Genomic DNA, 23,712 nt, shown 5'->3' on the forward strand with positions numbered 1-23,712 from the left:
TCTTTGCGTCAGCAATGGCGATGCTTCGATTGCGCTGGGGGTTGAGTATATATGTTATGTGCATATTGTGTATTTGGCTCACCTCCTAATTCATTGTATAGTTGAGGTTGTGGCCCACATTGTACATCATATATAGGTGCAATCGCACCTGATCAATACGTCGTGCAATTCCATCATTATACATATACGTGAATAAATTAGGTAGGTGTAGCTAACCCAGGGAAGAAAAGTATGATCCTGTGAAACTGTGGTTGGTTTAAGAAAACTATTGGAGATATTTTTTACCTCAATTTTCTGTAAGCAATGATCTGTTAAAAAAACTACTCCCTCCGTCCCGGTGTATAAGTCATGTTAGGTTGTGCACCGTGATCAAGATGGAGAAAAACAATGAGAGAAATCAATACTAATTTGATAATTAATACCATTGCATTGCAATGAATTGACCACTCCATGTCGTGTTACTCCTCAGTCACGGTTAAAAGGCATGCTTGAAAATTCTCTAGAACCTAGATGATTATTGATTGGTTGTAAGATGGACTGAAAAATATCATTCACACTACACATGCATATAGAAGTAGTACAACGAAGTATTCATTAGCTGCTAGGAGTAAATGCAATGCGCCCTAAACCTTGTATATTATGGAAATGCAGGTAAATTTAACCGTGCCTTCTAAACCGTGACGGATGGAGTAGTTAGTCTCAAGTCATTAAAAGCATACACGTCCCACGTCTTTTATTGATTGATTTCTTTATTAATATCAAAAAACAAAAAAAAGGTAAAAGTTAATGCATCGATCGTGCCTAAGTGTTTTAGTATTATTTAATTTTTGTAAGATGACTTATATACTGGAACGGAGATAAGGATGATCATTTTAAAGAGATAAGGATGATCATTTTAAAGACACGGGAGCTGTTGGAGTTGCACCCGTCCGAGCAGTGGCACTCTGAAAAATGCTAGACATACATGCTTTTACAGGATTTCTACAGGTTTCTTTCAAACTTTCTAAACATACCCCCTCCTGATTTCAAGGGGGTGAGCCCATGCCTTTATTAATGACCAATTAGAAACCCCCATCATATCCTGTAATTTCCTCATCCCCTAACCTTCCTGTACATGTAGCATAGCTAGTGGCACTCCCGTGCAGGAGGGACCAATTGCGGTCATCCCAACCATCCGGGGCACGCGCCACACACGTCCCGCCACGTTCAAGGCGCGCGCGTGGCGTCACCATGTCGACACCGGACACCGCGGCACTACGGGACGCAGCGCCAGTACGCAGGGTGATTAAGATATGGGCAGCCGGAATCGTTCGTCCAGATCATGTCGTAATGCCTGCTTGCCTATGATATGCCTCATGCCCAGCTAGGGTAATATAGTAATGCCGCAACTACTATAGACAAATCTCAATGGACCAAACAAGTTGCAGCAGCAGCTATCACAGGAGAGATCCGATAATGCAGGTTAAGTACACCTCTTAATTATAGTAATTCCAGAATTAGGCTAGCAGTGTCGAATTTCACGAGCAACCAGTACTTAAGAGTATATATGTATGGCCCCAAATCATTTTCGTCGTCTTTTATCCTTAGTACCCACTATTACTCAGTTTGTGACTGCTACTAACTCGAGAGGGGAATCTTGCGAGGTCAAAAACACACTAAGCTTCGTAACTTTAATAATTTGTTTGTTTTAATTATGCTTTCACGGAGAAAGATGGACATGCCGACACTGCCCACTTGCATTCATCGACCTCCTTCCACTTCGCCACAAAGGGGGTGTTTGGTTATAGGGACTTTTTAGGGACTTAGAACTTATAAGTCCCTTTAAGTCTCATCTAAACTAAACATGAGGGAATTATAGGGACTTAAATTGGACATTTGGGACTTATGAAATAAGACTCTTAAGGAGAGTCTTATAGGGACTTATAGTTCTAATATGATCTTTTAGTCCATGTTAAGTCCTAGGAACCAAACAGGTAGGAACTTTTTAGGAACTTAGGACTTATAAGTTGGGACTAAAAAAAGTCCTAGGACTTATGAACCAAATAGGGCCAAAGTCTTCATAGAACTGAGTTGACAGTCTAAGTTTGTGATGGTGTCTCTGGACCCACATCTATAATTTATAATTACTAACAAAAGGGCCCGTGCGTTGCAACGTGAGAAAAAAATACCACACGTTTTTAATCTTTTTATAATCATTTTCATTTATTAAAATAATAAGCTAACTAACTAATGTAGTCAGTCCTATCCTATTTTGTTGAGAAATCAACCCGTCCATTGTTAATTTCATCATGATGAGAAATTGAGTGGACAAGCAAAGCAAAACAAAGAGGCTACGTGAATTGATCAATGGTCTGTTATCTTATTTCACTCATGGGGTAGAGAATGTGGGATCAGATGACAAACTGAAGGTGGTGTTTCATTCCCTGTCTCTACAACAATACAATCTTACATTCAATACATTCATTCATCAGCAAACAAATCCCCATAAAACAAAATTTCTTGCCGGTGCTTGGCACACGGTTGGAGGCATGGGGAGGGGATCTCACCAGATGATGAGTTTCTGCCGGAGGAGGGGATACGATGAGGGGAGCAAGGGTTAGGCGCCTCTATCTGGCCATAAGGAGTCGCCATTGCCGCGCCATAACCTCGGAGTTCCCCGTGCGAGCCATGGAGGCCCGCCTCCACCTGCAAGTACTTCGCTCCGCCGCGCCTTATTAGCGCGCCGCCGCCGTTCTGCATCGAGCAGACGCTTCATCCCCAGTCATTGTAGCTATCGCGTTGATTTGATCCAGAAGCTGTGCTCTAGCGCCGAAACGGGGCAGCAAGCGGGCAGAGGTACGGCCGCGGAGGCGGGTGGGTTGAGATTGACAACAGTGGTGGTTGAGGTCGGCCGCGGCGGCGAGTGGTGTGGCAGCGGCCTGGGCACAGGCCACGATGGACCAGTGTCGACGCGATGCGCTCGAGCGCTGCAACAGGGAGCAGTGAGCGTGGAGAGGTACGGCCGCAGAGGCGGGTGGGTTGAGATCTGCAGCGGTGGCGTTGAGGCCGGCCGCGGCGGCGAGTGGTGTGGTGGCGGCCTGGGCACAGGCCAGGGTGGCCCACGGTCGACGGAGGAGGCGATGCGTACGGGTATAATTTTTGTAGCGAATGATTCTTTTCTTTTGCGTTGCAGATAAATGATGGAGCGCGGGTTGAATAACAAAAATTATAGGGTTTTTTTTTATAAAAATACCACGATGGGTTTTCCGACAAAAGCAATAGTGTCTTTATTATTAGGTATAGGTTTATGTATGTATGGCCCTATCGCATCTTAACTATCCCCTCTATGATTGCAGTTATGACATGCCCTTAGTTTAATAGTGTTCAACTGAAATGCCAAACGTTTGAAATAGTTACTGACCAACAACCCAAATTGATTCTAAAAAATAATAGAATAGCATATTTTTGTGTGCATATTTTATTAATTAAATTGTGGCAACATTTAGTTAGGCTTAATATTAGACGCTGCCTTATTACAAATTTAGAAGGAGAGAGTAAGATTTATGTTTCTTTATTACGTACGTGTAGACTAAGACATATTTAGCTAAATTAATTATGTGCGGTCGATTGTATGTGAAACTGACGTGATGACATCAATCATTTACATGTAATATATAACTAGGGTCTGACCACTTAATTGTCAAGCTAACTCCATCAAACATATCATGATCTGATAGTTAATGTTTACAATCTCAATAGAGAACAATTATGGACCTCTCTAACCCGTTCCAGAAGATTCACACTGAATAATGCCATATATAGCCCGTAGCTACCTTGCTAGCTCGTACTAGGTGATTCGGTTCCTCTCTAATCTCTCCACAAAAATTTCAATGGATCTGCAGCAATTAATGGAGCACCAACTGTTCGACAACGGCACCGTCCCGAGGAGCATGATCTCGCCGTTAGAGGCAGACAACGGTTTCACCAACGAGCCGCCGAGTTTCCAGTTACCGGACCTGGACCTTGACTTCAACATCAACGAGCTCTCCGGGCCGGCACCGGCGAAAGCGTGCTGGTCCGGCTTGGTTGGTTCCGGCTCTCACAAGAAGCTCGACCACAACGCGTACGAGCGCGACCGGCGGATGCAGCTCAATCAGCTCTACTCCACCCTCCGTTCTCTCATCCCCAACGCAGATCATACCGTAAATCATTCCCTCACTTTTTTATGAGTTAACTAGGATGTGGTACCGTAGTAGTAGCCCTAGCGATTATGATGAAATATTTACATATTATGACCGATGTGTATCTCCCTATATGGTGCGGCATGCAGAAGAAGCTGAGCATTCCGACGACGGTGTGTCAGGTCCTCGACTACATCCCCAAGCTGCAGAAGCAGGTCGAGGATCTGGAGAAGAGGAAACAGGAGCTCACTAGAGCCAAATGCAGAGAACGACTGCAGTGCCTTAAGGAGAGCACATGCCGTATTGTTTCAGCTACTCCTCTCGATGGCAACGAAATCATGGTCCAGGTTAGCCTATTGAGCAATATGGCTGCAAGTCTTCCTCCGTCCAAGTGCATAAACATATTTGAGAACGAAGGCCTTCACCTCATCAGTTCATCGACTTTCTCCACCTTAGAGGTCAATAGAACATTTTACAGCTTCCACTTTCAGGTATGATTTTATATATATGCGCCCTTGATTTCCTGTTCATATACTATATCTACTAGCATGTGGTAGACGACGCAAATGGATGAGAATCATCTGTAATCTGTCTAAAATACTTTAGACATTGGCACATTCATAGAGGTCCCTGCAAAATATAACAACAAAATGTGAAAAAAGTAGCATTTTAATAGGCGTGAACATCAGCTCCATATAGCACCGCGAACGCCCTTGCAATTTGCATGCATGCATATAGGAAAAGACAAACTGGTGTCGTCGAGATTCTACTGAATCTTGAAACACTAAAATGTTTTAACAGTCAACCGCAAACCCAATTTACGAGTAGTCTTCACTGTTGGTTCTTGTCTCGGCGACAGCTTAGATACAATATCCCATATATGTGTATATATGTCTCAACAAAAGAAATCCACGATTTTGTCATCCAGTGATTTACGGAGTTGGCTTTGTGTTGGTACCACATTACTATGTGACAATTTGTTACAAAAGGCTGCTGACTAGTGTGTCATTATGTGCTAACGAAATATTCTAAAATTTTGTTAAAGCATAAGTTAGCACCTAAAGATTTATAAAGTAGTGGATTTATTGGTACTAAAGGTACCACATGATAATTAACTTGTCATAGAATACGACGGCGATTAGGGTGTTATTGCATGGTAACGAAGGAGTCCAAAAATTATTTTGTTTGAAATATACAAAGTTAGATCTAGTTTTGGAAGCCTTTGTGATATGCAGCCAACCATGAACACCTGTCCATGGAGCAATTTGAGCTATATAACAATATTAATCTCTGAAAATTGAAATTGGCGTGTTCTTGTCATCAGTTTTAAATTTTCTCTATGTGTATAAACAAATTCTATTTTCCTCCTTAAGCGCATGTAATAATTTAACCTTTTTTTCATGCAATCTTTTAAAACTCCGCATGGCTGATGAATGTGTGGCACGTTAGGAGTAATTGGACCATTTGTTCCATAGGTGATATTGATTTATTCTTTCCTTGATACTCCCTTCATTTTCATATACAAGGCCACAAACTGAAACTACGGGTATCAAGGTCAAATTTAATACATGTTTTACAAGCTTTTTTTTGTTTATTAGGATCATTAATACACTGCATGCATGCAAGAACACTGAGTGGTGGAAGTAGTTTAGTGTCATTATGGCAGTATGCATACAAGTATTAAACAAGTTGTTAGTTCAAGAAAACATCATTAATTTCGATATCTTATAACAGATCAACCATTTTCACTTGTGTTATTGCCCCTGAAAAAAATTCTACGTTATTGATATTGTTGATTATATATAGATAGGGGGCAAGATGGTACACCGGTATTTATATTGGCTATACAAAATTATCATGTTTAAATACACCCCTCGCACTAGACTAAATTTGTTTTGCTGTGAGATCTGTCAAAGTGCAACAAGGATACTCTATGGGTTTTTTGGGGGGGTGGGGGTGGGGGGATATTAAGATCTATGTGTTATGATCTGCTTAGATACGACTATATGGAGTACAATTATCTAGATCTAATGGATGTAATCTATTTGGAAAAAAAATATAGATCCAAGCAATGCGGCCAATTTAGGTACGCTCTATGTAGATCTAATAAATGTGGCATTACAGGTGCAATTTTCTCGATCTAACATATGTCATCTGTTTATGTACTGTTAACTGTCATTATCCCTTACTATTATGTTGATTAATAAAATAACTGATATATTAGCAATGATTTTTATAGGAATCTTATTAAGGAAGATTGTAGCCTATTATCCTTTATTTGAATTGGTAGAAATTTTAGAAAAATGAAAACGCATTACTTACACCCTTTAACCCTTGCCTTTTAGTGGGTCGTCTCATAATTAACCCACCCAAGTGTGCGTTGGCATATATTAAAATAAAGATGCTCCCAAGGTATTATAAGCCGTCAATCTTTTATGACCCAATGGATAATATTATTATTAGCCCTTGCGAGGTAAGATGGTGTTAATTATTACCAAGGACTATTGTGGACCTTTTATTTCTACAAACTAGGTGTATCACCGTGCATTGCTGCAGGAATCATACTACTCCGAATGTGTAAAAGGTGCTAAAAACATCTACAAACTAGGAGTAAAAGAGATGTGTCACTAGTGGGGACATGGCCTATAGTCCCGGCCCTGTTTCAAGCCGGGACCAAAGGTGCTCCACGTGGGCGCCTCAAAGCGCCCTCAGGGGCAGGCCTTTTAGTCACGGGTCTTAACACGGACCGGGACTAAAGGATCCGTCTGTTTATTTTGTTTGTTTGACCCAAAAAGGTACCTTTTTTATTTATTTTTCAAATTTTATTTTTGAATATTCTTTGATTTGTTTTTATGTTTTATTTCAATTTTTAAATCTTTGATTTATTTGACAATTTAATCTCTAATCACCCATCCTCACTGCTCTAGCGTAGATTACTCATTTCAAATCGTCTAACTTCTCGGCCGGTCAGCGATCCTTTCACTGCTTCAGCCCGAGCACGCTTAACTTCCTGGTTCTATCGCTCCTAGTTGCCAAGTCTGCACTTGTTGTTCTCCTAACAATAGTAAGCTATCAATCCTAAACAACCTAGGGTTTGATGTCATGTCACATGATTTAATTTTTTGAATTCAAACAATTATTAAAATAAACAAAATAAGTAATAAAAATAGTGAATTTCAATGAAAACAACCTAAAGATTTTAAATAAAATTATTTTTTCTTATTTTTGTGGAAAAAACTTCTTTTTGCCATAACTTTTTTTACATTTGGAATTTTGAGCATCTGAGAAAACTTCACCGGGCAAGCCCCGGTGAAATCGATTCCCAATTTTCTCTAGTTTTTTTTTATGTATTAAACTTTTTTTTGACATCGTATGCAAAAGTTGTGGCCATTTTACATTTTTCCCTTTTTGAAAAAACGGTCAAAATTCATATCTGAAAATTTGTATAATGAACTATAATGAACTCTGAAAATGTTGAAACTTGGCATGGTATTATCATTTCATCCACATAGCTTGTGCTAAAAAGTTAAGAGGGTTACGACAAAAACTGGATGCACTTCGTGTACAAACTGGACCATCTCCTTCGAAGTATCATGGTTTCGGACGAAAACCCATCTGCTAGAAAGATATTTTATTTTTTTACTTATTTCAACTTCAGACATTTTATGCATTTTGTGCATTCAATATAAACCATTCAAAACCACATCCTAAATTTCAACCCTTTATAACTTCATTTGCTATTTTTCATGCATTTAATGATTTTTGACCTAAATTACTTTGAAATTGAAAAGCCCGACAAATGAACTCTGAAAAGGTTGAAACTTGGCATCGTATCATCATTTCTCTCACATAGCATGTGCTAGAAAGTTGAGAGGGTTACGTAAAAAACTGGATGCACTTCGTGTACAAAATGAACAATCTCTTTCGAAGTATCAGGGTTTCGAACGAAAACTCATCTATTGCAAAGGGATTTCATTTTTTGAACTTATTTGAAGTCCATACTTTTTGTGTGTTTAAAATACACCATTTAAAGCCACATCATAAATTTTCAATATTTGCTGACTTCATTTGGTATTTTTCATGCAATTACTTACTTTTTTGAGCTAATTGGCCCTGAAATTGAAAAGCACTACAAATGAACTCTGAAAAGGTTGAAAGTTGGCATGGTATCATAGTTTCACCCACATGGCATGTGCTAAAAAGTTGAGAGAGTTACGATAAAAACTGGATGCACTTCGTGTACAAACTGGATCATCCTTCGAAGTATCAAGGTTTCAAACGAAAACTCATCTGCTACAAAGGCATTTTATTAAAATGATTTTAATTCCAGACTTTTAATGCATTCAATATGCACCATACTATAACATGTTAAAATCTACAGAAAGTACTAACTAAAAATAATAAAAAACAACAATTAATTGACTAAAACAACTATATAAGCAAACAATATTGTTTTAATTTAAATCCAAATTTGAATTATTCTAAAAATAACCAAATAAATCTTACTGTGATAACAATCTAACAGATGACTAGGAGAAAAAAGAATTAAATTAAAAACTATTTGTAAACTCAAGTTATTCACAATTTGGGTTTGAAGCAAATTTGAACAAATTCAAATTTAAACCATTCAAATTTAAAAACTAATTGCACAAAAAGAAACTAGACAAAATTTTAATATATTGCAAAAAGAATCACTCAAAAAAAATATCCTAAAAGATATAAGCAATTTAAAACAGAAATAAAATTTAAAAACAGGAAAAAATAAAAATACAATACCCCTTTAGTCCTGGTTCGTGTCTCGAACCGGGACTAAAGGTCTACCCTTTAGTCCCGGTTCAAGACACGAACCAGGACTAAAGCCTCCAAACCCTTTAGTCCCGGTTCGAGACACGAACCGGGACTAAAGGTCCCTTTTGAACCGGGACTATTGACTGACCGGCGCCCTTGCCGTTCGAGCCAGGACTAATGCTAACATTAGTCCCGGTTCGTAATGGAACCCGGACTAATGTGTAAATTGAGCTATGACGTAAGCCCCTTTTTCTACTAGTGTGTAAAAGGTGCTAAAAACATCTAAAACTAATGAAAAGAAAATGCAACCTGAAAAAATAAAAATATGGAGCACATAAAAATTGATTTGCAGTTTAAAGAATGTCATTTCTAACAAAAATGTGAAGGGTCAACTATACATACGTTGCAGTCGCCGAACAAATAGATTGTCAATACAATATCTAATGCAAAATTTAACTTGTGATAGCCTCTTTGATTCGCGGGATTTTAAAAACGTAGGACTAAGAAAATTATAGGATTGGAGTAGCATGCTTACTTGAATCCTATAGAAGTAGCAATGGGTGTTTGATACCACACGAGAAAACAAAAAAAAAATAGTAAAAATAGGTTGAAGTGGATGTTAGATTTCTATGAAATGTTGTACAAAAGATTCCATATGAAACATTTTTATGGAATCCAATCTTATGAATCAAAGGAACAACGTAGGAAACATTCCTAAGGATTTCAATCCTCTAGAAATCCTATAAAATATCTTTGAATCAAAAGAGCCCTAAACATTCCTGAATTTTATGATGTGATAGTGTAGCATGCATAGAGAATGCCAAAAAATGACTAGCATTCATATCTTGCTTATGTGGCATAGTTGCATGGCTAGGAAAAATAGATACTGGGTTACAACTATTTAAGAATAGAAGATTAGGAAACAAGTAATATTGTCTTCCAATCTTCAATAAATAATCAGATTTATTAAGAATTTAATTAATATTATTTCTAGAGTATATATCTTTCAATGGTTGGCTTCAAAGTTTTGTGTGTGTGCGCGCGCGCGCGAGCGTCCGTGTGCATGCTTGTGTGTGTGTGTGTGTGTGTGTGTTAAACATGCATTCTGAGAGGGGTGGGGGATGGTTAAAGAGAGAAGGCCTAAATTATATTTAAGACATTGAGGATGCACACAACCAAATTATTACAAAAGGGAAAAGGAAACCTTGTGATCAAGATAACAGTTACAACAAACATAAGTTTGAACTAACAGTGATACGAAAACCATCGGGTAGCAAGAGAGAATTTTGACAAAGGCACCTTCTAGCAAGGGCATGTCGTGCAAACACCGTCGTCGCTAGATCCCTCCATTGACACGAAAACATCGGTTCTAGTGGAACACATAAGGGATTTTTGAAACGCGGTCTTTTAGGGCCCAAGTCATTGAAAAGGTCGAAGAATATTGCTCGGTTAATTAACAGAAAACCGAAAGAAAACTGTCACATCATAGCCGCAGAAACAAGGCACATAGGGAGGCCTGGCAACCCACACAAGAACGGGCACACACACACACACCGCTAAGGTTGCATCCTGGCATCATTGTCATCATGCCTCCGCGAGGGTGACTACAACTCCACCATCGGCTACCAACAAAGAAGCCCTCACCACAAATAAGTGATCAGGCATGCGCCACAGGATGCCAAACTATCATCCACATGCATCGGCGATGAGGCAGCTCTGGCTCTATCGATGAGCTTTGTAGGAGAAAAGCGTTGAGTTTGCGTCGAGCCATAGCCAGAGTCGACCACCCGTCTCGTGTCATTGTTGACGCTAGGTCCTCGCCTCGACAGCTCCGACTTCAGGAAGATAAAGCGAGGCATGGTGACCCCATGAACACACTGGAAGAGACCAGCTACCAAGACCGAATGGCATGAGTATCCAGCCCATGGAGCATGCAAATGGGATCCAAAGTTTTCATGAATGACGCCCCAAAGAGGTAAGCGACAAATGTCGGCGTCGTTGGTCGAATTGACTAGGCCTTAGACCATCTCGACCCGTTTGTACCCCTAGTATACCTGGCGATGGCGTTTGTGTTGGCGTTATTTCCGTCTTGGGGGCACAAGTTTCCACCCCCAGGTTTTGGGCCCCAAACGCACAATAAATTAAAGTTCTCTTTCCCACTACCAAAAAACGACAAATGTTCGGCGATCATCATGCCACATGTCGGCCATCATCAGGCCACAGGTTGGCGATCGAACATAGGCGAAGTCCGGTGATTAAACGGGTAGGAACCATAGACATGGAACTCAAATGTTAAGCTCCTCTCATGCGGGGGTGGTAGAGCTTGGTGTAGGCGTTGTGGTCGCAATTGCAGTGCTCGACATTCGCATGGGTGCAGTTTGCGTTGGTGTTGGTGTTGTGGTCGCAGTTGCAATGCTCTGCGTTGACGTGGGCATCATTTGCATTGCCTTTGGTGGTGTGATCGCACTTGCAGTGCTTGGCTTTGGAGTGGTAGGGGCTATGGTCACCGCCGGTCCAGTCATGACATTCAAGATGAGGTTGCGCTCCGCCATGTACCAGGCCTTCACTTGCAGGTCCATCGTTGCTAAGGGAGTGTAACGCCCAAGATGCGGTCCTATCCTTATTTTGGCTTGAGGGCCTCGACAGGGATAGAAACACATGTGGTCGTTTCGCAAAAATGGATATCGTTACAAGTACATGTACTGAAAAGATGAGTATAAGGAGTTGGCTTACACTTGCTACAAGCTACATCAGAGTCACATCAGTACAATACATACAATTATCATGAAGAAGAGCAGGGTCCGACTACGGAAGAAAACAAATGATAAAAGAACGACGTTCATCCTTGCTATCGCAGGCTGCCGACCTGGAACTCATCCTAGATCGATGAAGAAGAAGAGGAAGAAGCTCCAAATAGCAGAATCATAGCGCTCACGTCAAATTAACTTTTACATGTACCTTCAACTGGTGTTGTAGTAATCTGTGAGCCACAGGGGACTCAGCAATCTCATTTCCAAAGGTATCAAGACTAGCAAAGCTTAATGGGTGAGATATGGTTAAGTGGTGAGGCTGCAGCAAGCGACTAAGCATTTAACTCAGGTGGATAACTTACGAGTATAAGAATAAAAGGGGGGCGATCTACGCATAATGGATGTGAATTACTGATGATCAAATGAATGATCTTGAACACCTACTTACGTCAGACATAACCCCACCGTGTCCTCGATCGGAGAAGGAGCTCATGAAAGAGACAGTCACAGTTATGCACTCATTTGGCATGTTTAAATTAAGCTTACTTCAAGTTATCTACGACCGGATTTTAAACAAAGTTTCCACGTTGCCACATAACCGCGGGCACGGCTTTCCGAAAGATTTAACCCTACAGGGGTGCTCCAACTAGTCCATCACAAACTACCGCACGCTACGACGGAATGACCTCGATCAGGGAAACCCGTGATCTCCTCGGGTTCCTATTGGAAAACCTCAACCTCGATATAACCCAAAGCATCCTCGGAATCCCTCACACAAGACGCTCGAGAAATGTAAAACAAGTACAGCAAGGCCTCCCTACGTGCCGACATCCCAATAGGAGCCACGTATCTCGCTCTCAGGACATGACAGATGAGCTTTGGTTACCACGCCAAAGGTCGAGTTGCCCCGGGTAGCATTAATAAGCTGCTCTGTTTGGGACCAACACCATCAGCACTGCCCCCTGTATTATGTTGAATTACTCCTCGGGTTAATGACACCCTATGTTTTTCAGTATTAACATAATTGTTATATTGGGCAAATATAGTACCAATGTTGGGCCTTGTCAGAAGAGCTTTATCCCTAAACGAGAATCTAGGGGGTCCCCATAACAACCCCAAGCATGTTAGGACAGCTCATTTATGGAACATAACACCGGTAGCCGAAACTAAGGCGGCAAAGGTGGAACAAAACACCAGGCTAGAAAGGCCGAGCCTTCCACCATTTACCAAGTATATAGGTGCATTAAATTAATTAGCAATAATAGGGTGATATAACAAGAAATCCATGTTATCACATGGAAGTAACTGCATCTACAACTAGCAACACTAACACATGGTTAAGCAAGCGGTAACATAGCCAATCAGTGGTTTGCTAGGTTGTGAACAGGTTGAAGGTTTCATGTCAATATTGAGAGGCTGACATTTGACAAGTGGTAGGCAACGAGACATATCAATAGAAACAAAACAACTAGTATGGCAATGATATTAATGGTATCTCGGGAAATGATCATCTTGCCTGAGATCTCGCTTGGAGGAAGAACGACCCCGTGAAGGAGACGAACCGACATAGCCGAATGGATCCTCACATTCCGACACACTTGCGGAACTCTATCGAGACGAAGCAAACCGGAAACAAGAATCAACACACGATATTCACCCATGCACATGAACGACATGATGCACACCCTAATATGATGCATGATCAGTTCAAATAGGCAAGGCATGTCACGGTAATTCACATCACGCAACACTACACATTAAGTGAAGCTCAATATGCAACGGGTTGCATATTGACGAAACTCCATGTTTAATTATTTAGTTCATTCCCGTTAGGTACACGACAATATTAAAATGTTTTTAACATGTCAAGGGGTGAAGACCAAATGAAACTACTTATCTAGGCATTATAAATGAGGCCGGAGACGACATATAGCATCTTCAAAATGACCCCATGCGTTAACTTGGTAATATGTCCATATTTGTCCTAATCACCTTTTATCTTTGTTAAACGGAAAAATAAAGTGGTCCGCGTGATTCTACTCGTCGTTCTAGTCCATTTACATATATGGCTCATCTCCAACGGAGCTACGGTTAATTAACCACGACCTAAACCGTTTTTAATATATCGACACGCAAATCGATGCAAATAGCATACTAAATAGCTTTTAATATGCATGAGAGTTGGATAGTATTAATCCACACGAAATTCAAGCCAAGTTACATATCTAACTCGTTGCGATCCGACACATGGATTAAAATCTACGAACATTTAAAAATATGCTCTTTAAATGAAATTAAATAAATTCGAAAAACCTAAAAAAATCTAAGAGGACGAAACTACGGGCGCAACATAATTAAATACGCCTAGGGCGCGAAATAGAGGCCTCAAAGGGTTCTCACCTCGGTGGGCTCGAGGCGGTGTGGTCCGGTAGCAAGGGGTGTTGGGCCGGCCTGGGCGCGATGGAGTGGGGCCTCGGGAGGCTCCTCGGCCGCGAGGGCTAGAGGTGGGCCGCGATTGGAGCAAGTTGGGCCTCGGGAGGGAGCAAGGTTGGCCCAGCCGCGGGTCAATGCGAGCGGCCTCGGGCGCTCGTCTCCTCACGAGCAGGAGGCCGTGGCGGCGCTCCAGCAAGGCACCAGGGGTCGGCGTGCTGGGGTCTCCGGGGCGGCGTCGTGGAGCTCGGGGACGGCGGATACGGGCCGGTGGAGGTGGATCCGGCCATGGGGGGATCCCGCGAGTAGGCCCCTGCAGATGTTGTCATCCATGCGTGCTCGAGGCCATGGCCATGGCTGCTGCAAAATGGGAGGCAGAGAGGGATTAGAGAGGGAAGAAGAGAGGAGCGGAGGGAGTTCCGACCTGGATCGGTTGCAGCGGCCAGTGGACGGCGAGGTGGCGAGGTGCCAGAGAGCGCGGCGGGTGGAGACGGGGGCAGGGAGCTCATTCGTGGCCGCGGGAGCAGGGACACGAGAGGAGGGAGCGGTGCCGCGGATCCGGGCCCGGCGGGCCTCAGATGGGCTCGGGCGGGCCCGCGGCAGCTGGGGAGGTGGGAGGAGCTGAGTGGCGGCTAGGGTTTGAGGGGTGGCACAGATTTCGAGACAAGGGCTAGCTGAGACTAAAATGGAAGGGGAAGCTGTCTATTTATAGAGAAAGGCTAGGTTAGCTATTTTTCGCCGTGATTTCGACCTTAGGATCGGAATCAAACGGTCCCGGTCACGGGGATAGCTAGGTGGTTTGTATAGAGTGGCTAGGTGGAGATGAGAGGGAATGTGCGGCCCGACACGATATTTTTAAAACACCGAAAAACGCCCGACGAAAAACGGAAGACTGTGCCGCTACGTTCGACCGTTCACGTACCAAACGGACTCCGATTGCAACAAAAGTTGGCAAGCATCCTACCTACACAAAAATAAGACCGCACACCAAGTTCCGACCCAATCCGAGACTGTTTTCCGGACACCTTTAAAATCAAATATTTAACTCATGTCGCGAGCGTGTCGAGTGTGGTCGGGCTCAAAATGGTCAACGACGAAAATGGAGAGAACCGGCAACTACTAACGCATGCATGTTTTGAAGACTGACGGCAATGGAGTGCCGATGCAATGTAGATGATGCAAATGATGCGATGATGAGTGCGACAAACAATAATTAACCCGGCGACATCGGAATAAAAGGGGAATCTTCTGGAGCGTCGTTCTCGGGCTGTCACAACTCTCCTACACTACAAGAAGATTTCGACCCGAGATCCGAGAATGAAAGGGGAAGAGGAAGGTAAAGTGCAAGAGGTAAAACTTAATTTCTTCTTTGAAGAACGAGTGAAACCAAAGAATCTTGAGGGTTGCAAGGAGATGAAGAAGGACATGAGAAACAAGCGATAATTCAAACAAAATTTCGGCAGCACTTCGGTAGGAATCTGAGGATAAAAATTGATAAGTTGAAAAGATCTTGAGAAGATACACAACAAACCAACTAGATTGATAGGCAAGGGAAGAACTTGATCTTGATAGAAGAAGACGATAGATTGAAGAGAGCAACATCACCACAACTCCGGAATAAGAGAACAGAAACTAGATATTTGAGAAGAATAGAATGAAGAAGAAAATGACAACTACTATAACAATTGAATTGAAGAGCATACTGACAATAAGAATAGAACAGAGTCGTTGGAAAAACAACAACGAAAAGGACAATGTTGTAGTGGACTTATGAAAACCTTCTCAGCAATTATGAGGTGACAACCGGCCACTAACAAAACAAGGATTGATTGAGAGCAAAGATATGCACACTTCTTACACCAAGAGGATACATTGAAAACTTGGATGAACAATAATCACCATAATAGCAACAATCCATAGGAAAAGCTTTAGGTGAAATCCAAACCAAGACAGCTCAATGAAAAAATCATGGGTTGAAAAATATCTCATGATCATAGAATCGGTGGGTTAAATATTTCATTCATAAAACAACTTCTCTTCGAGACTCCTCCACTAACAAGAACGCTATAACACCACCTCAAAGGATAAAGGAAAGAAAAGATGGAGCAGTTGGTAAAATAATTGATATCATGAGCCACTCCGGAAGAAGAATTGAAATCACTATGAACAAGAATAAGAATTATGTTATGCTTATCCTTCATCAAGTTTAATTGATGACAAGCAATGGATTTAGCATCCCACTTATTCTTCTTGAAAGGATTGAGGAGTGATATGAGCACAAACTTTAAGATGTCGTGAAGGAGACACCGTTAAGAATTTAAATGAATGGGGATAATAAGAATGAATGGAGATACATGAGAATGATGAGACCATGAGCCACCTGAGAGAAAAACTTGAACAAGGCACCAGGGTAATTGAGAGACGAACGAAGAGACAACAATTGAGAAGAATTTGAGGATGAAAGTTGAAGGCTTAGAACGAAGAAATCTTCTCAAATGATGGACTCGGAGGATCGAGAAATGAAAACAACTCAGAAATGCACCGGATAGCAAGAAAGGGGTTACTCATGATCGAGAACAATTAAATATGATAACACAAAGCTGAAATGATGAATCTTCAAGAGAATCGAAGAAGAGTTGAGAGAATCAGTCCTTCAGTCTTCCAAGATGAGAATGATGAGAAGGAACACCACCAAAATAACTAAGACACTCCGGAATAAGAACTAAGAAAAGGTTGAGCCAACGATGAAAATAAATTTGAAGCGATCTTGGAGAAAAGCTATGACTGATGAAAATCATACTTACATCATAGTTGAAAAGAATAAGAGATCTCCGGGAAAAGATTAGGAGAACCTAGAAAGATCCTGGGAAAAACCTGTGGGTTATGGGCCCACTCAAAAGAAAACACCATCGAAAATATTGCTCAGAAAGAGAGAGATTGCACCGGTATAAAGAAAACTTGGTGAGGTTAGCACCTGGAATAATTGGAAGGATTGAAAACAAGACACTCTGAGATATCTAGAACACTCCGGATAGAATAGAGAGAGAGAGATGAAAAACAAGAAATACTTGATAAGAATTTTAAACATGGGAAGGAATTTAAAGGATGAAAAGGATATGATGACACATATGACTTGAATTGACTCCACCGTAGAGATAACAGAATGAAGAAAGATGAACACGAAGCTAGTGAGAATCTTCACAATGCATCACCGGATCAGAGAGAAAAGAAAAAGATAGCGGAAGCAATGATGAAAAGAAAGCCACTTGGATGATAATTGAATCATTTGAGAAAAAGGGAGGGAGGGCGGGAAAAACAAAGACAACTTGGGACAGATGAGATGAACTCCGGAAAGAAATGAGAGATTGATCTTGCAATTCTTGAGATGGATGGAATTGACTTGCAGAGAAGCACATCGGTTGAAAAGGATTTGACATGATGACTCCCATTGAAAAGCATTGATAAGAGAATTTGATTGAGCAAGAGAATTTGCATTCCCCATAAAAATATGAGAACACCACTTGGAAAGATATGAAATCACCACTTGACATCGAAGCAACTCGAATTACCATATTCCAACAAAACAAAGGATGAGGCTTACGAAACAAGCCAGAACAAATTCATGACAGAGATTTCGCTCGATATTTTTGTGCACAGGATTGCACAGGCTCGATCCTACAGTAGCCATCAAGTACAAGGCAGTGCACATGACATACGAAGCGTCCCCGAGTTTTAGCAAGCTACAAGGACTCTTTAAGACATAAGGAGAACCGCTATAAGATGACTGTGAACAAACGAATCCACTAGATCTCGAACCCCAACCTCACATCATGCATCTGTTGGAAGATTGTCCTATAAGTAACTACTTGAATTCCCACCTAAGAACTCCTGAAATTTTCTGGTCATGCAATCGGGTACACGGATACCAGGACTAAAATCCATCACTCAACTTCTAGCAATAACACTACCCGTCCAGTGTATCACATCCGTCAACATATAACCAGAGATCTCGGAAACTCATCTATCTCAGATCCTCGTAATCACAACGATACCAAGTATGGCAATAGTCTCGAAATATGTGCACCATTACTGGGGATGTTGGGGTTATCTCGCAACTACCAGTATTTAAGCAATTTCGAACATCCTACGTCCTGAGATACTAAGAAATCTGAATGACAACGATGTGCTCAAGAATCCCTTGGAGCTCAACTCCTCGGAATAAAATCAACACAACATGAAGCACCAAGTCAGAACTCCGTCACATCGACATCATATAGATTCCAAAAATATCCACGTGATCCTACAAAAATTTTGAGGGAGAAGAGGAGTAGAATTAAATTATTATGTCGAGATTCCTCACCAGAGCATAGATGAGGAGAAAAAAGAATCCTACTCTCCGATATATAACTAGACTCGACTCGGCCAAGTTCAATCAATCAAGGGGGCTCCTAGGTAGGGACTGCTCTAATACCAACTTGTAACGCCCAAGATGCGGTCCTATCCTTATTTTGGCGCGAGGGCCTCGACATGGATAGAAACGAATCTCATCGTTTCACAAGAATGGATATCGTTACAAGTACATGTACTTAAAAGATGAGTATAAGGAGTTGGCTTACACTCGCCACAAGCTACATCAGAGTCACATCAATACAATACATATAAAATCATCATGAAGAAGAGCAGGGTCAGACTACGGACGAAAACAAACGATAAAAGAATGACGTCCATCCTTCCTATCCCAGGTTGCCTGCCTGAAACCCAACCTAGATCGAAGAAGAAGAAGAAGAAGAAGTGCCAAATGTCATAATCATCGCGCTCACATCAAAGTAACTTTTACCTGTACCTTCAACTGGTGTTCTAGTAATCTGTGAGCCACAGGGGACTCAACAATCTCATTTCCAAAGGTATGAAGACTAGCAAAGCTTAATTGGTGAGATATGGTTAAGTTGTGAGGCTGCAGCAAGCGACTAAGCATTTAACTCAGGTGGCTAACTTACAACTACAAGAATAAGAGGGGGACGATCTACGCATAACGGATGTGAACTAGTGATGATCAAATGAATGATCCTGAACACCTACGTACATCAAACATAACCCCACCGTGTCCTCGATCGGAGAAGGAGCTCACGAAAGAGACAGTCACCGTTACGCACTCAGTTGACATGTTTTAATTAAGCTTACTTCAAGTTATCTAGTCCATCACAAACTACCACACGCTGCGGGCACGACTTTCAGGAAGATTTAACCCTGTAGTGGTGCTCCAACTAGTCCATCACAAACTACCACAAGCTGCGATGGAATGATCTCCATCCGGGAAACCCGTGATCTCCTCGGGTTCCTATTGGAAAACTTCAACCTCGAGATAACCCAAAGCATCCTCGGAATCCCTCGCACAAGACGCTTTGAGAAAGGTAAAACAAGTCCAACAAGGCCTCCCGACGTGCCGACATCCCGATAGGAGCCGCGTATCTCGTTCCTAGGACACGACAGAGGAGATATGGTTACCACGCCAAATGCCGAGTTGCCCCATGTAGCGTTAATAAGCTGCTCTGTTTGGGAGCAACACCATCAGCACTGCCCACCTGTATGATGTTGACTTACTCCTCGGGTTCATGACGCCCTATGTTTTTCAGTATTAACAGAATTATTATGTTGGGCAAATATAGTACCAATGTTGGGCCTTGCCAGATGAGCTTTATTCCTAAACGAGAATCTACGGGGTCCCCATAACAAACCCAAGCATGTTAGGAGCACTCATTTATGGAACATAACACCGGTAGCAGAAACTAAGGTGGCAAAGGTGGAACAAAACACCATGCTAAAAAGGCCGAGCCTTCCACCTTTTACCAAGTATATAGGTGCATTAAATTCATTAGCAATAATATGGTGATATAACAAGGAACCCATGTTATCACATGGAAGTAACTGCACCCTGCAAATACAAACGGTAACACTTTGTTAAGCAAGCGGTAACGTAGCCAATCAGTGGTTTGCTAGGTTGTCAACAGGTTGAAGGTTTCATGGAAATGTTGAGAAGGGGACATTTAACAGGTGGTAGGCAACGAGACATATCGATAGAAACGAAAAAACTAGCATGGCAATGATAGTAAAGGTATGTGGGGGAAATGATCATCTTGCCTGAGATCCCTCTTGGAGGAAGAACGACCCCCTGAGGCAGACGAACCGACGTAGCCGAACGGATCCTCACATTCTGACACACTTGCGGAACTCTATCGAGACGAAGCAAAACGAAAACAAGAATCAACACACGATATTCACCCCGACACATGCACGACATGACGCACACCCTAATATGATGCATGATCCGTTCAAATAGGCAAGACATGGCACGGTAATTCACATCACGCAACACTACACATTAAGTGAAGCTCAATATGCAACCAGTTGCATATTGATGAAACTCCTCGTTTAATTATTTAGTTCACTCCCGTTAGGTAGACGACAATATTAAAATGTTGTTAACATGGCAAGGGGTGAAGCATAAATTAAAATACCTAGCTAGGCATTATAAATGAGGCCGAAGACGACATATAGTATCTCCGAAATGACCCCACGCGTTAACTTTGTAATCTGTCCAGATTTGTCATAATAACCTTTTATGTTTGTTAAACGGCAAAACAAAGTGGTTCACAAGATTCTACTCATTGTTATAGTCCATTTACATATATGGCTCATCTCCAACGGAGCTACGGTTAATTACCCATGACGTAAACCGTTTTTAACACATCGACACGCAAACCAATGCAAACAACACGCTAAACAGCTTTCAATATGCACGAGAGTTGGAAAATATTAATCTACGCAAAAGTCTAGCCAAGTTACATATCTAACTCATCGCGATCCCACGCATGGATTAAAATCTACGAGCGTTTGAAAATATGCTCTTTTACTAAAATTAAATAAATTCGAAAAACCTAAGAAAAGGCTAACGGGCCAAAATGGGCGTAGCGTAACTAAAATATGCCTAGGGCACGAAGTAGAGGCCTCGGAGGGTTCTCATCTCAGTGGGCTCAAGGCGGTCTGGGCCGGCTGCAAGGGGTGCTAGGCTGGCCTGGGCGCGGTGGAGCTAGGCCTCGGGAGGCTCCTGGGCTGCGGGGGCTGGAGCTGGGCTGCGACTGGAGCAAGGTGGGTCTCGGGAGGGAGCGAGATTGGCCCAACCGCGGGTCAACGCGAGTGGGCTAGGGCGCTCGTCTCCTGTGAGCAGGAGGCCATGGCGGCACTCCAGCGAGGCACGAGGGGTCGGCGGGTTGGGGTCTCCGGCATGGCGTCGTGGAGCTCGGAGACGATGGATCAGGGGCGATGGAGGTGGATACGGCCATGGGGAGCTCCCGCGAGCACGCTACTGCACATGCTGGCATCCATGCGAGCTCGAGGCCATGGCCACGGCTGCTGCAAAATGGGAGACACACAGGGATTTGAGAGAGAAGAAGAGAGGAGAGGAGGGAGCTCCCACCTGGGTCGCCGCCAGCGGCCAGTGGCTGGCGAGGCGGCAAGCTGCCAGATTGGGCGATGGGCGGAGACGGGGGTAGGGAGCTCATTCGTGGCCGCAGGAGCAGGGACGTGGGAGGAGGCACGGCACGGCGGATCCGGGCCTAGTGTGCTACAGATGGGCTCGGCGGGCCCGCGACGGTTGGGGAGGTGGGTCGAGCTGAGTAGCGTCTAGGGTTTGAGGTGTGGTGCTGATTTCGAGGAGGGGCTGGCTGAGACTAAAATTGAAGGGGAAGGTGTCTATTTATAGATACGGTCTAGGGTTAGTTATTTTTTGCCCTGATTTCGAACATAGGATCGGAATCAGACGGTCCCGGTTACGGGGACGGCTAGGTGGGATGTGTAGAGTGGCTAGGCGGAGATGAGAGGGAATGGGCGGCCCGTCACGATATTTTTAAAACAACAAAAAACGTCCGACGATAAACCAAAGAAGGTGTCTCTATGGTCGACCGTTCGGGTATCAAACGGACTCCGACTGCGACGAAAATTGGCAAGCGGCCTACCTACATAAAAATAAGACCGCATGCCAAGTTCCGACCCAATCCGAGACTATTTTTCGGCCACCTTTAAAATCGAATATTTAACTGATGCCGCGGGCGCGTGCGAGTGTGGTCGGGCTCAAAATGGTCAAGGACGAAAACGGAGAAAATCGGCAACTACTAACGGATGCATGTTTTCAAAACTGACGGAAACAAAGTGCCCATGCAATGCAGATGATGCTAATGATGCGATGATGAGTGCGACAAACAATAATTAACCCGGTGACAACAGAATAAAATGGGAATCTTCTGGAACATCGGTCTCGGGCTGTCATTGGGAGTCCGTGATTAGGGGGTCTTCGAGCCGTCTACCAATTCTCATGGGTCCGACTCCCGAGCCTGTTCGACCGTCAATAGAAGTATCGGACTCAAGATGGACTCTTTCGAAGACTTGGCGTACAATCCATGGTGATGTAGTAATCGACATATTCTTTCTTCATTGTAAGTGACCTTGTGTAACCCTAGTACCGTGGCGTCTATATAAAGCAAAGGGCCGTAGTTCGTAGGATACATTAAGCTCATTACGATTACGGTTTAGACCATAACATCCGATCTCGTAGTAGATCAACTCTGTACTCTATACTATTCCATCAATAACAACAAGAGCAGGATGTATGGTTTTACCTCCATCAAGAGGTCCCAAACCTGGGTAAAACACCGCCTTCTTCGTCTCTTGTTACCCATCAATCCTAGATCCACAGTTCGGAACCCCTACTCGTGATCAGCCTGTTTTGACACCGACATTGGTGCTTTCGTTGAGAGACCAGCTGTGAGATCGCAAAAGGCTCGATGGTTCGCTTGGTCACTAACGAAAACGTCAAGGCCGGGGATATCTTCATCACCGCCCAACCCGCCGCTCTTAGCAGCACCACCCCGCACGTCAAGGCGATTAAGCACTTGTTTGACGGGGTCACCCCGGGTCAAGAATTTAAGTTTGGTGAGTTGGAATTTGTTGCCAACAACCGGAGCGACCTAACCTTCTGTGAGGTCTCGGCATTGGCCGACGAGCTCCAAAATTACGAACCCTTAACTTCGGGTCCTCTTCCCGACCTTGAGTCTGGAATACATTCTAACCCTGATTCAGCCTTGAGCCAAGATCTTACCATGGTACTCGAGGGACCAAGGGTAATCCCGCCTGAAACACTTCCTGTGTTGAAGCTCTAGAGTGAAACTCTACTAGGTCTCTAAGAATTAGTCCGGCAAATCTCTCTTGGTCAAATGAGACGACGACCCAAGTCCAAAGCGTAGATAGTTCGGACGGTCTGACACTAATCCAAGACCCTTCTGGCCCTGGAACTAGGTGTTCGGAAGTTTATTGCCCACCCACCACGCACTTCATCGCCACTATTCAAGATCTACTGATCTGTTAGACTTCTTATGTGAAGAAGGCAAAGATATGGACATGACTACACAATCACTAGGTCCTCCCATAACGGTACGATGGACAGCCACATCCGCGTATGATGTCTACATGGTAGACACCCCTAGGGGCGAGGGCGTCATGGGGAAAAGAGATGATGACACCCTGACTCCCCA

The 23,712-nt window shown here is 43.0% G+C and overlaps 1 protein-coding gene across 1 annotated transcript; it reads left to right on the top strand.

Annotated features, from left to right (window-relative positions):
• Positions 1 to 3,693: 3,693 nt before the first annotated feature.
• LOC123412452 (protein IRON-RELATED TRANSCRIPTION FACTOR 2-like) lies at positions 3,694 to 4,787 on the top strand. Its single transcript, XM_045105398.1, has 2 exons — positions 3,694 to 4,192; positions 4,225 to 4,787. Exons 1-2 carry the CDS (start codon positions 3,870 to 3,872, stop codon positions 4,655 to 4,657), a joined length of 756 nt encoding a protein of 251 aa, XP_044961333.1. The 5' UTR covers positions 3,694 to 3,869; the 3' UTR covers positions 4,658 to 4,787.
• The last annotated feature ends 18,925 nt before the right edge of the window (positions 4,788 to 23,712 follow it).

Source organism: Hordeum vulgare, chromosome 7H (genome assembly GCF_904849725.1).
Source record: "Hordeum vulgare subsp. vulgare chromosome 7H, MorexV3_pseudomolecules_assembly, whole genome shotgun sequence".
NCBI classification, from domain to species: domain Eukaryota; kingdom Viridiplantae; phylum Streptophyta; class Magnoliopsida; order Poales; family Poaceae; genus Hordeum; species Hordeum vulgare.

Bases quoted from the DNA above. Each gene is read 5' to 3' on its own strand.
- LOC123412452 (XM_045105398.1), top strand. From the start codon at position 3,870: ATGGATCTGCAGCAATTAATGGAGCACCAACTGTTCGACAACGGCACC. The intron at 4,193-4,224 runs CCTCACTTTTTT...ACTAGGATGTGG, and splicing joins GATCATACCGTAAATCATTC to TACCGTAGTAGTAGCCCTAG.